Source organism: Somniosus microcephalus, chromosome 13 (genome assembly GCF_052327205.1).
Source record: "Somniosus microcephalus isolate GS21.2 chromosome 13, FLI_Smic_1.0, whole genome shotgun sequence".
Taxonomy (NCBI): Eukaryota; Metazoa; Chordata; class Chondrichthyes; order Squaliformes; family Somniosidae; genus Somniosus; species Somniosus microcephalus.
In genome coordinates, this window is record NC_140999.1 from 8,947,002 (window position 1) to 8,959,877 (window position 12,876).

Genomic DNA, 12,876 nt, shown 5'->3' on the forward strand with positions numbered 1-12,876 from the left:
GAGGGTTGTGGGGCTGAGGAATAAACTAGCGGAGTTAGTGACTGACGCAGAGGCCAGGTCAACATTTCAGAGGAGGTTAGATAGATGGTTGAAGGAAAGGGAAATAAAGGGATAGGGGAACAGGGCTGCCACATGGGATTAGGCACAATGCTCACATGGAGATTAACACCAACACGGACAAGCTGTGCTGAATGGCCTGTTGGGAGTGTTGCAATTTCTATGCAATTCATGATTTGTTACGTACAGGGTAATTACTATTTACACCATTCATCAGATAGGAAGGAGATTCCATCGACTGCATGTCAAAGGTCAGCATAATAGAGTTTATTGTTGGTGAAGTAAAGGGAAATATAGTGGACACTGGGATGAAACCTCTCAACGCTAAGGGCTCTTCAGGGTTACCGTACCGTCTGTCCACTCTCGCTCTCGGTGCACATGTCCTGCAGTTGGGGATCAGAACTCGCCCGAAACCCGGCTTTTTCCTTCACCTTCAATTCACTGCTAGAAGACAGCGTGCTCGACTTTTTCTTGATCGAGCCATCTGAAAAGAGAGAAGGCGTGAATGGAAAACTGGAGGCCCAACCAGAGACCGTTGCAACTTTCACAAGAGCTGCTGACCACAGCCAGCCCAACTTACCTTTGCTCGGATTAGCGGAACTGCTGTCGTAGCCTCCAAAAGTCTCTGCTCGCCGTGGCAACCCCGAGGACCCCAAGTTGTCTTCTGACTGCCAGTTTATGCTGCTAGGCTGAGTGGCAATCAAGTTCTGAAGGTTTTCAACTGGAAAGGTTAAAAGGTCATGCTGGTTATACAGGACTTGGAAAAACCCAAGCAGTCTGCGCTCACTCATTGGTCGGTCCCCCCCCCCCCCACCTCTTTCTAAATGCAGTGTCATTTGTGTGTATGAAAAGCAAACAAAGACACTATTTGCAAAAATTGGCCTCTGGCTTCTTTCTTGACTTGGTTCCTCCACCCACCTGAGATGTCTACGCTCCTCTGATTCTGGCAACCTGAGCATCACTGATTATAATCGCTCCACCATGGGCGGCCGTGTCTTCACTGCCGAGGCCCCGAGCTCTGGAATTCCCTCGCTAAACCTCTCCGCCCCTCGCTCCTCCTTTATGACACTCCTTAAAACCTGCCTCTTTGACCAAGCTTTTGGTCACCTGTCCTAATTTCTCCGTATGTGGCTCGGTGTACAATTTTGTTTGATATACACTCCTGTGAAACGCCTTGGGACCTTTTACGACATTACAGGCACTGTATAAATGCAAGAAGTTGTTGTTGATTTTGTTTGCCTCCTCTGGGAGTTAACATTACTGGTGTTTGGGGAGGGGGGGGGATGGTGTGCAAGGTTAAACCATCTAACGGAGGGACGGGGCGGGGCGGGGTATCACTGATGGGCCTCATGGTCTTTTCTTTTTATATATGTTTCCTGAAAGGCAGGCTGCAACTTGTGCAATGAATATATACAAGTGGACATGACTGGGAGAAGACATTCTCCTTTAGACCCTTGTGGCTTGTCGCTGGAACATAGGAACAGGAGTCGGCCATTCAGCCTCTCTTCCGCCATTCAGTTAGATCCTGGCTGACCTGAATCGGTCGGTCCTCAATCCACACCACACGTCGGATATTAGAGAGGGGTCATTTGAGATTGCACTGGTCTAAAGCCAGATCCTGGAGATGAGACCCTCAATATCCATCGTCATGAGCAGAGGGGAAGATTAAAAAAAAAAACATTTTTTTCCAGTTAAGACAATTTAAAACAAATTTCTGGGGGCTGTGCAGAAAATTAATAGGGCAACAGAGCAGAGAGGCACTTGCTTTGTCAATTTCATGGGCAAGATTTAAAAGGGACAGACGTTTCGACAGTGAGGTTTCCATCTTCCGCCACTCTTAAGTGTCCAAGATTTTATTTTTAAAAAACACGCAAGCCTTTGCAATGGCTCACAGGTAAATGCAGTGCTTGGGTGAGGTACAGATCAGAAAGAACCACAGTTAGGTGCAGTCAGCAGCAAGTTAGAAACATAGAAGATAGGAGCAGGAGTAGGCCATTCGGCCCCTCGAGCCTGCTCCGCCATTCAATGAGATCATGGCTGATCATCCAAACTCAGTACCCTGTCCCTGCTTTCTCCCCATATCCCTTGATCCCTTTAGCCTTAAGAAATATATCCAACTCCTTCTTGAATATATTTAATGAATTGGCCTCAACTGCCTTCTGTGGTAGAGAATTCCACAGGTTCACCACTCTCTGGGTGAAGAAATTCCTCCTCATCTCTGTCCTAAATGGCTTACCCTTATCCTTAGACTGTGACCCCTGGTTCTGGACTCCCCGACCATCGGGAACATCCTTCCTGCATCTAGTCTATCCAGTCCTGTCAGAATTTTATAAGTTTCAATGAGATCCCCTCTCATTCTTCTAAACTCCAGCAAGTACAAGCCCAATCGATCCAATCTCTCCTCATACATCATTCCTGCCATCCCAGGTATCAGCCTGGTGAAATTTCGCTGAACTCCTTCCATGGCAAGAACATCCTTCCTCATAAGGCGACCAAAACTGCACACTTAGCAGAACTTAGCCAGGGTGGCAGGAGGGGAGGGCAACAACTGGCCTCAGCGCACTGGGCTAAAAATGGGGCGGGGGCCACACAATGAGACCAGGGCTCCGTTTCAGTTGTGATGCCCCCCACAGTCAAACAGTCTGCTAACACCCACTGCCTTTAGAACAGAAGTGGAGAAAAGAGGGGTGGAGAAAATGAGGAATGGAGGGCTGCCATTTGACTGTTGGCCTTTATTATTCACATACGCTGGGTGAGGGGGTCTCTCTAGGAGACGCTTCATAGCCTTGTAACTGCATTAACCAAAGGATAGGGTTTTCATGGCACAGCCACCTTAAAATCACCAACCCCAGTCCCGCTGTTCGTTCCGGAGGCAGCACTCTAACTCACCTTCTTTCAGTACTGCAGTAAGGACGACATCTCCCCGCTGAGACTCCAAGGTGTCAGCTCGAAGAAACAAGCGCGGCCTTCCCGTGTCCAGATACCCATTGACTTCCGCTATTTCGCTGTAAATGTCCAACTTTTCATTCAGGGTCCGCCTGACCACGTCGTCTTTCACGCTCAGACTTTCTAGAAGTGGAACAGACGAGAACTCAGTGAGGAACTGTCACGCGATGCTGCCCGATCACTTCGCCGGGTTACATAACGGCGGGCATTGCCTGAATCCAAAACGTGACACACCCAAACTAACCGACTGCAACTCCCCAACCAGGCTGGGGTTAAAGGAACCACCTGGTCAATGGTCAGTATTTTTTTGGGTACGCAGCCCATTCAAATTTCCGCGCATGCGCATTTTTTCCTATTGTAAAACCAGCAAGCGGCCTGCGCAGCTCAACAGGAACACTGCGCCTGGTACAGCACTACGCCACACAGCCCAGGGTCAATCCCTGTGCCGAGATAGCTGATCCCAGGCGGCGAGCGGGAAAGGTGCTAACAATGCAACAGTGGCCCTGGGCTATAGAGGGGAAAGCTTCCACTCCCGAGCACTGTCCAGTGCCTCTCCCGTAGGAAATGCACAAACGCAGTCATCGTGCAAGGACAGGATTGTGTTCAGCTGTGATGCCCACCACAGTCAAATACCCGACCAACACACACTAAGCTCACAGAGCATGAGGCGAGGTGCTGCAGGCCTGCTGGTACCCGTGCACCTCCAGCATGGGCCAGCACCTACGATTTTGGGTGCCTGAAGTGGAAGATATTCCAAATCCCCGCACTAACAGACTTCACCTCAACGGGAGTAAAGGAGGAGGAAAAAAACAAATATTTTGCATCAGAGCCCCAGTGGCAGCTTCTCCGCGACATCATCTTACGTTGGAGCTCTTTGATTCGGGCTACTCTTGTCTCATCCTGTCGCCGTTCTTCCTCTTGCTCACCGAGGGCTGCTGCCTCTTCCACCGGGTACCTGAGGAAAAAAAAAAGTTGTTTAAGCCGCTGGCGTGAAGTCAGCAGGTCTCGTCTGCAGAGGCTACAGGCAGAGTTTCTCAAAAGATGGCAGTTTCTGCCTTGGTAAAGAAATTTTTAAAAAGGTAGACCCATTTATATCGCGCCTTTCACAGCCTCAGGACGTCCCAAAGACGATGAAGTACTTTTAGTGCAGCCACTGTTGTAATCGAGTAGATTGAACTTATACTCTTGGGAGTTTAGATGAGAGGTGATCTCATTGAAACATAAGATTCTGAGGGGGATTGACAGGGTAGATGCTGAGAGGTTGTTTCCCCTGGCTGGAGAGTCTAGAACCAGGGGTCACAGTCTCAGGATAAGGGGTCGGCCATTTAGGACTGAGATGAGGAGGAATTTCTTCACTCAGAGGGTTGTGAATCTTTGGAATTCTCTACCCCAGAGGGCTGTGGATGCTCAGTCGTTGAGTATATTCAAGGCTGAGATCGATAGATTTTTGGACTCTAGGGGAATCAAGGGATATGGAGATCGGGCAGGAAAGTGAAGTTGAGGTCAAAGATCAGCCATGATCTTATTGAATGGCAGAGCAGGCTCGAGGGGCCGTATGTTCTTTGTTCTTATGTAATGTAGGAAACGCGGCAGCCAATTTGCACACAGCAAGGTCCCACAAACAACAATGTGAGAATATCCAGATAATCTGTTTTAGTGATGTTGGTTGAGGGATAAAATATTGGCCAGGACCAATATATTGAGTGTTCGACACAGAGAGGGAGGATTTCAACAGTTACAGGGCCCAGATCCAGTGGGTGAATGAGGGGAGGGGGGAGCTATTCAAGGCAGCAACCCGAGCAAGTTAACAGTTCAAAGGCAGCTCTAAATTATGAATTAAAGTAAAATAAAAATAATGTTTTAAGACGTACTATTGTGTGTCAAGAGATTGGCGAGGTGGATTGGAAAGGGAGGCCCCCTGTGGGTTGGCACCAATGTTCCCTGTAAGCGAACAGCGCCCCAGGGAACCCGCGCAGCCGGCTTTTCAATACAAAAGCCGTGCATGTGGAGTGATCTGAATGGCCCGCACAGCCCCTTAAAGGGATCCTGCAGAGCTAAACAAAATTAGAGGGAACATTGGTTGGCACTGCTCGCCAATTAATGGAGTCACCAGAAAACACACAATGTTAGCACTTCAGATAGGAAGCAGAGTTTGCAGTGCCACGCTACCTGTCTATTGCATCCCGGATAACTGCCATCCAAGTGTTGCGTTCCTCCTTGGAGTTGGTGTGGATCTCGTACATCTCAGGGCCCTCGTCAGAGGCACTGATGAGGAACATTCCCTTCTCTTCATTGGCCACTTCCCGGACGATCAGCTTGTGCAGCGAGATGCCAGCTGGCTTCTGGTCCTGAGAAGTTGGGAGATGCGGAGACCAAGTTAGGGCGAGCGCAAAGTGACTCAAAACAGACAAGAAGCCGCCAGTAATGGAAACTTTAAAAGAAAAGAGAATAATTCTCTTTTCCTATAATCATATGCCACCCCCAGATTGTGCAGCAAGTAGTTGGCCTGCTTGCTCTCCACCACCACCGCCCTTGAGCAAGCCTCTGATGTGTGCCAGGATCGCCCTTGGTGACGCACCCTTAAGTGCGGCCATTTTAACTGCCCGCCCAGCTGGTTTCTGCCAAGCGGCCAAGGTTAAAATCGACCCTTTGCTATCGGGGCTTATCTAAGAGCAGGTGTATGGAGACGATACTGGAGGACTGTCAGTACCCATGGGCCCATACCCCAAGCATGACAGACTCCGCTCCTTCAAGGAGGAGAGGAAATACAGTACATTAGAAGAGCTGATGCCTTGCACCACCCACAGCATACGTCCTCAGTCTACAAGCAAACCGGTAGAGATAGTTCGGGCAATCGGCTGCCCTTGTGCCCACCCCCATCCTGCACTTACCACTGCAGCGAACGAGTATTTCTGGTCCTTTTCCTGAAGTAGCAGAATCACATCTGAGAAAACGAGGGCCAAAATATCTTGAGATGGAACAGAGAAATGGTTAATAAAATGTCGATTCCACCACCCCCCCCGCAAAAAAACCCCAGACAACTTGGTTTCTAATTCCCCAAATTTAGGACAGAAAAAGGCAGAAATTGTTCTGAGATTTCAACCTCTCCCCAGCCCTGGGGTCACGAGAGTCTCTTCCAACTTTCTCCTTGGCAAGTTGTATCCCACCCATGGATTACATGTGCCTCATTTTTAATTCCACTATGCAGTATTAGTCCCGTATTAAACTTCATTTGCCATTAATCAGCCCAGGTTTACACTCTGTTGAGCTCTCTTTGTAAGACCTTCGCTCCTTTTGCGAATCCATGATCCCCCCTTGCTTGCTGTTACCTGCCAAGTGTCAGCTCACTGAGTAAAGAGATTGCAGGTTCAAGCCGCACTATGAATATAACCATGTAACACAGGCTGGAACTAATACTGAGGGAGTGCAGCATTAGCAGAGGTACTGTCTTTCAGATGAGACCTTATACCCAGACCCCTGTATCCCTGTTCAGGTGGACGGGGAAAGGTCTCATCGCTCTGGTGATGTGGCCAATATTTATTCCCAAACAACCACCAAACACAGACTAGTTAATCATTAATCCTATTTTCTGTGTTTGGGACCTTGCTGTGCACAAAATGCCTACATAGCTGAGGATGGGAAAGCTGCTATATAAATGCAAGTTCTTTCTTTCTTACTTTAGAGACTAATTCCAGATCATTTATGTCCCAGCATGGTCTCCTGGTGATACCCTACTCAATATTTCTCCCCCTTATGACTACCTTCTGCTTCTTCCCTTTAATAACTTAATTACAGTTGAGGTCTCATCTCTGATACCCACCAAGCTTAGTTTGCAAAGAAGCCACTCATGCAGTACTTTATCAAAGGCCTTCTGGTAGTCTACATTTTCTGATTATTTAACACCAGCAATAAACTTGTAAAATAAACAAGTTAGCACTGGCATGAAAATACAGGAAACTCTCTGTTAACCGGCAAAATTCAGGAGTAGGTTCAGGTAAGTTTTACTTCACATTAGTGGCAGTTCCTGGATCTGTGGCTGTGTAACTGAGGTTCGTGCACTTGTTGCTAAGTAACAGGGAAGCCTGGATTTGTTGCTGTGTACGGGGCTCTCACACCTTTTATTATACCTCTCTGTAATCCGGACTTTTTGATAAACCGGCACCACGCCGGTCCCGTTGGTGCCGGACAATAAAGAGTTTCCTGTAATGCCAATTGGAAAATCTGGGCTACTACACAATATGGCTTCCAAACATCAATTTGTGACCTGTCATTTATTATTCTTCCAGTTTTTTTCTGGCTATTGATGTCATTAGTTTCCCGATTCTCGAGATCAAGAAAACGAGGCTGCAGTTACCAGGTCAGGTCCTGTCTCCCAAGTTGATTTGACTCTTGCCGCTCTTTGTCATATAGGCTGCCTATCCTGCAATGGACACATTTGACAGTCGGCTGCCTTTTAACAGAAGTTGCAAGTGGAAAGGGATTGCTACCTTTTAGCCGCCCAGATGCAGCCTTCCAGCAGACGACTCCTTCGTGCAAGAGTCTCCTCTTCACTCGCAACATGTCCGTTTTACGGAAGGTATCTCCATTCTTGAGCTTGGCGATCGACTTCTGATCCATCCGATTCGCAATTTCCTTCATACGCCGAGCTTTCTCACACAGGCTCACCTTCTCGTCCACCTCTGTTATCGTGTCCTTTATCAGAGCCAACGCCTTGGTCAGCTCTTCGTGATCCTCTGAGCCAGCTTGGGAAAGACACAGGAGCACACATGGGTTTGAAACACGGGCAGCACGGTGGCATAGTGGTTAGCACGGTTGCCTCACAGCGCCAGGGACCCGGGTTCAAATCCGGCCTCGGGTGACTGTGCAAACTCCACACAGACATTCTCCCCGTGTTTGCGTGGGTTTCCTCCGGGTGCTCCGGTTTCCTCCCACAGTCCAAAGATGTGCTGGTTAGGTTGATTGGCCATGATAAAAATTGGCCCTTCGTGTTAGGGGGGATTAAATACGTGGGGTTACGGGGATAGGGCTTGGGTGGGATGGCTGTCGGTGTAGGGACCGGGTGCTAGGGTTTGGATGATCAGCCATGATCTCGTTGAATGGCGGAGCAGGCTCAAAGGGCCGAATGGCCTACTCCTGCTCCTATCTTCTATGTTTCTATGATTCAAGACTGCAAGCCATCTGGAATCTCCATTTGATGGGATGGAGATTCCAGTTTCTTTACTTCTACCAGTGTTGCTCAGTAGCTCTTCAGTTTTGGGCCACAATCCCACCCAGTGTCCTGTCTGAGGAATGGTGCACCATTGTACCACAGAGCAATGCACTGGGTGTCTGTGCCTGCGATTCCCCCACACAGCGAGCTTCTGATTTCAATCATACCACAGAGGACAGACAGCCCTTGGGTGGAGACCGGGCACTTTCCCATAGGGAGAGGGGAAAAACACTGTAGGACCAACCTTCCCTCTTTTTTATGGGCTGTGCGGCCCATTCAAAATTCCGTGCACGCGCGGTTTTACCATTTAAAAGCCGGTGAGCCGGCTGCGCGAGGCCTCCAGAGCGCTGCGTGGCCGGGCAGCTTAAAGGTAACATTGTGTAGGACTCATAGTTCCATTTTAACGAGACCTTTTCACTCACGGCATGGAGGCTGGGATAACCCTGCCTCCTAAAGCCACTCCCTGTGGACCAGGAAAGGAGGGAATAGCACTGAATCCCAACTGGGTCAACGTCTCACAGCTGGACAGGCTGTGAATAGAGGCCCAGAGGCGCATGGAGCAGCAAGGATCCTGGAAAAGAATAAGTTAAGAGTAGGAAACAGTGCAGCGTGTCTCGATTTCAACACAACGCAGAGAGGAACAAGAGTCGAATAGGGGATTTGAAACCGAAGAGGAACAAGGGAGGAAAGCTCAATGAGTACTGACCGTAGTGGTGCCTATAAAATAGAGCGAGAGATAAGGAAGGTTGCGATGGAGAAAGAGGGTTTTGATTGTTGAAGTGTTTTACACAAACACGACAAGATCGAAATATCCCAGTTATACGAGTATCATCTCACCTTGCTCACTTTTCAAAACTTAAGAGTAAAACAATGCAGTCTCCTCTATAGAGGAGCGGAGCGATTGCTTCTACACCATCATACCTTCAGTATTCTGAATAATCCTCTCCACCAGGACAGGGTATTTAGTTATACGTTGAGTGACCAGTAAAAGGCACTCCTGCACTCCAAGACGCCGCACCACAGAGTAATGATTTAATTTCTGGAAAAGAAAAAAGGTGATAGTGAGACATGCCTTTTTAAAAAGGAATGTTTTTCCAGGGTAGGGTAACTGGATGGTGGAGTAGGTTAAACGCTCCTTGCTGCTGCTGGTGTCTCCTTGCACATTACACACCTTGATCAGGTTCTGGAACTTCTTGCTCTGCTGGTACAATTCTTTGTAATAATTCACTGCCTCGTTGTGACCACCGCAGAAGTTCCCATAATGCGTCTTCATTTCATCGCCACATTCACCTGAAAACTGAGGCAAAATACATTTGTAAACGCCCCCAAAAAATTACTTCACAAGATTACATCGTTAACAACTCTGCTGAACCCTGTTCCTTTTTTTTTTTTTAAAGTGTGAATTTGTCAAGGATTGACAGTGCTGGGGAATGGGACACTTTTCCCCTTTAGGGACTCAGTTAGGTACAGCACGGGTTAGATACAGGGTAAAGCTCCCTCTGTTTGTAGTGTACATTAATGATTTAGGTATGAATGTAGGGGGTATGATCAGTAAGTTCGCAGATGACACGAAAATTGGTGGAGTGGTAAATAGCGAGGAGGGAAGCCTCAGGCTACAGGACGATATAGACGGGTTGGTCAGAGGGGCAGAACAGTGGCAAATGGAATTTAACCCTGAAAAGTGTGAGGTGATGTATTTTGGGAGGACAAAAGGCAAGGGAATACACAATAAATGGTAGGACCCTAGGAAGGACAGAGGAACCTTGGTGTGCATGTACATAGATCCCTGAAGGCAGCAGGACAGGTAGTTAAGGTGGTTAAGAAGGCATATGGGATACTTATATTCTATGTCTCAGCTAATGAAGGCAAAAGTAGGGGAGGTTATGATGGAGCTGTACAAAATGCTAGTTAGGCCACAGGTGGATTACTGTGTGCAGTTCTGGTCGCCACACTATAGGAAGGATGTGATTGCTTTGGAGAGGGTGCAGAGGAGATTCACCAGGATGTTACCTGGGCTGGAGCGCTTCAGCTATGAAAAGAGACTGGACAGGCTGGGGTTGTTTTCCTTAGAGCAGAGAAGGCTGAGGGGGGACCTGATTGAGGTGTACAAAATTATGAGGGGCATAGATAGGGTAGATAGAAAGGAACTTTTCCCCTTAGTAGAGGGGTCAATAACCAGGGGGCATAGTTTCAAGGTAAGGGGCAGGAGGTTTAGAGGGGATTTGAGGAAAAACTTTTTCATCCAGAGGGTGGTTGGAGTCTGGAACTCACTGCCTGAAAGGGTGGTAGAGGCAGGAACCCTCACAACATTTAAGAAGCATTTAGATGAGCACTTGAAACGCCATAGCATACAAGGCTATGGACCAAGTGCTGGAAAATGGGATTAGAATAGACAGGGCTTGATGGCCAGTGCGGACACAATGGGCCGAAGGGCCTCTTTCTGTGCTGTATAACTATGACTCTACACTGTCCCATCAAACACTCCCATGACAGGTACAGCATGGGTTAGATACAGAGTAAAGCTCCCTCTACACTGTCCCAGCAAACCTTCTCAGGTAAGGTACAATACAAATTTGATATAGAGCAAGGCTCCCTCTACGCTGTCCCAACAATGCGACTGAGCTACGAACCTCATAAATGCACCCTCTACTGCATCAGCCATCGTGGGGCCTTTCGCAAGCGAGAATGAAGATTTAGTGCAAAAATTAAGAGTCAGTTTTGTGCTCTGGGTCCATCTTCACAAGGAACTAGACCGAGACTGTCCAAAACTCGTTCTGTGCGAGACCTGTTACTTTAAAAACGTGATCAAACCAACAAGAGGCATGAAGCCAAAACTCGAGCAGTGATGCAGTTTATATTTGCGATTTGACCAGTTAAAGGCCCTTTGGTAAGTTTTCTCCCAGGCGCCAGTGTGTTTTTGTACCAATGGCATCCTTCACAGATTGACAACGACAGAATTCGCGCACACAACTCCGTACACAGCAAGCTCCCAATGCAGCACCGGGAGGGTCTAAGACAATCCTGAGAGGGCGAGTACGTGCACGTCAGTGAGGACAGGGTTGGGTTCACTGACCATTTCCCCAGCTCCCCCATTAAACGAGCCTGTCAACCTTCACTGCGAGTCGAGGCTCACACAGGAACATCCCCCAGTGCTGATTATTACTATAAATGTCATGTGGCAGGAAATTCTTAAAGGTTTGGTTCCTGCCATAGTGTTCGGCAACAATATTGGGCCAAATGTCCCCATTTGCCCTCAGTGTAAAGCTGAACCTGCAAGAGGATTTGAGTACAGGAGCAAGGATGTCTTACTACAGTTATACAGGGCCTTGGTGAGGCCACACCTGGAGTACTGCCTGCAGTTTTGGTCTCCTTACCTAAGAAAAGGATATATTTGCCATAGAGGGAGTGCAATGAAGGTTCACCAGACTGATTCCTGGGATGGCAGGACTGTCGTATGAGGAGAGATTGGGTCGACTAGGCCTGTATTCACTAGAGTTTAGAAGGAGGAGAGGGGATCTCATTGAAACGTATAAAATTCTGACAGGGCTAGACAGACTGGATGCAGGGAGGATGTTTCCCCTGGCTTTGGGGGGGGGGGGGGGGGGGTCTAGAACAAGGGGATCACACTCAGGAGTGAACTCACCCATACTCCTGTTCCTGTCTTCCCTCGAGAGTGAAGAAATTTCTCATCTCAGTCCTCTCGCTATGAAGGCCAACATACCATTTGCCTTCTTAACCGCCTGCTGCACCTGCATGCTTACCTTCAGTGACTGGTGCACAAGGACACCCAGGTATCGTCGCACTTCCCCTTCTCCCAATCTATTGCCGTTCAGATAATAATCTGCCTTCCTGTTTTTGCCACCAAAGTGGATAACCTCGCATTTATCCACATTATACTGCATCTGCCCAATCACCCAACCTGTCCAAATCATCCTGGAGTTTCTCGGCATCCTCCTCACAGCACACACGCCCACCCAGCTTTGTGTCGTCTGCAAACTTGGGTTGAATGGCGGAGCAGGCTCGAAGGGCCGAATGGCCTACTCCAGCTCCTATTTTTCTATGTTTCTAACTGATCCAGCACTGATACTCAACCATACCATTCAGCAACTGTGCTATACATAACTTTCCTCTACAGCTGCAGTGAGCAGAGTAGCTGCCCAACTAACCTTAAAATACTTTTATTACTCAATAAAAGATACTGGTGTATTAATACTGAATAGTGCCAGGGGATTCTTTGCTTGGTTTTATTAACTCTCTTCACCCACCCCATTTTTCTCCTCTCCTGAAGGCACTGCCTCACACTGGGGTACAGTTCTACAGGGACTAGCAGTTCTCTGGTGCCTTGCTCAAGTGGCTCACTACCTGTGAGCCTAGAGTGTGACTATCAGCAGGTTATTGAACCATGGGGAAGGGTGTGTTATCAGGGTCCCACACTGTGGCAAGGGTCAATGGATAGTGATCAGGAGTGTGAAGTCTTGCTGATATTTTCTCTTCCTAACCCAGGGCTTCCCAAAGCACTTTACAACCAATGATGTTTGAGCTCCCTTAGCAGAGAGGTCATAGATTTAAAGTCATTAGTAGAAGGATTAGAGGGGAGTTGAGGAGAACTTTTTCCCCCCCAGAGGGTGGTGGGGGTCTGGAACTCACTGCCTGAAAGGGTGGTA

General features: G+C 48.2%; 1 protein-coding gene across 1 annotated transcript in view; it reads right to left on the reverse strand.

Annotated features, from left to right (window-relative positions):
* The window catches only part of arhgef18b (rho/rac guanine nucleotide exchange factor (GEF) 18b), a 51,590-nt gene that overhangs the window by 22,040 nt on the left and 16,674 nt on the right, over positions 1–12,876 (reverse strand). Inside the window, exons 7-15 of the mRNA XM_086004461.1 lie at positions 9,384–9,509; positions 9,134–9,251; positions 7,491–7,745; positions 5,895–5,971; positions 5,173–5,351; positions 3,867–3,958; positions 2,947–3,126; positions 638–778; positions 408–541 (exon numbers count right to left, since the gene is read on the reverse strand). Of these exons, the coding sequence (XP_085860587.1) occupies positions 408–541; positions 638–778; positions 2,947–3,126; positions 3,867–3,958; positions 5,173–5,351; positions 5,895–5,971; positions 7,491–7,745; positions 9,134–9,251; positions 9,384–9,509 (1,302 nt within the window). The remainder of the gene's footprint in view (positions 1–407; positions 542–637; positions 779–2,946; positions 3,127–3,866; positions 3,959–5,172; positions 5,352–5,894; positions 5,972–7,490; positions 7,746–9,133; positions 9,252–9,383; positions 9,510–12,876) is intronic.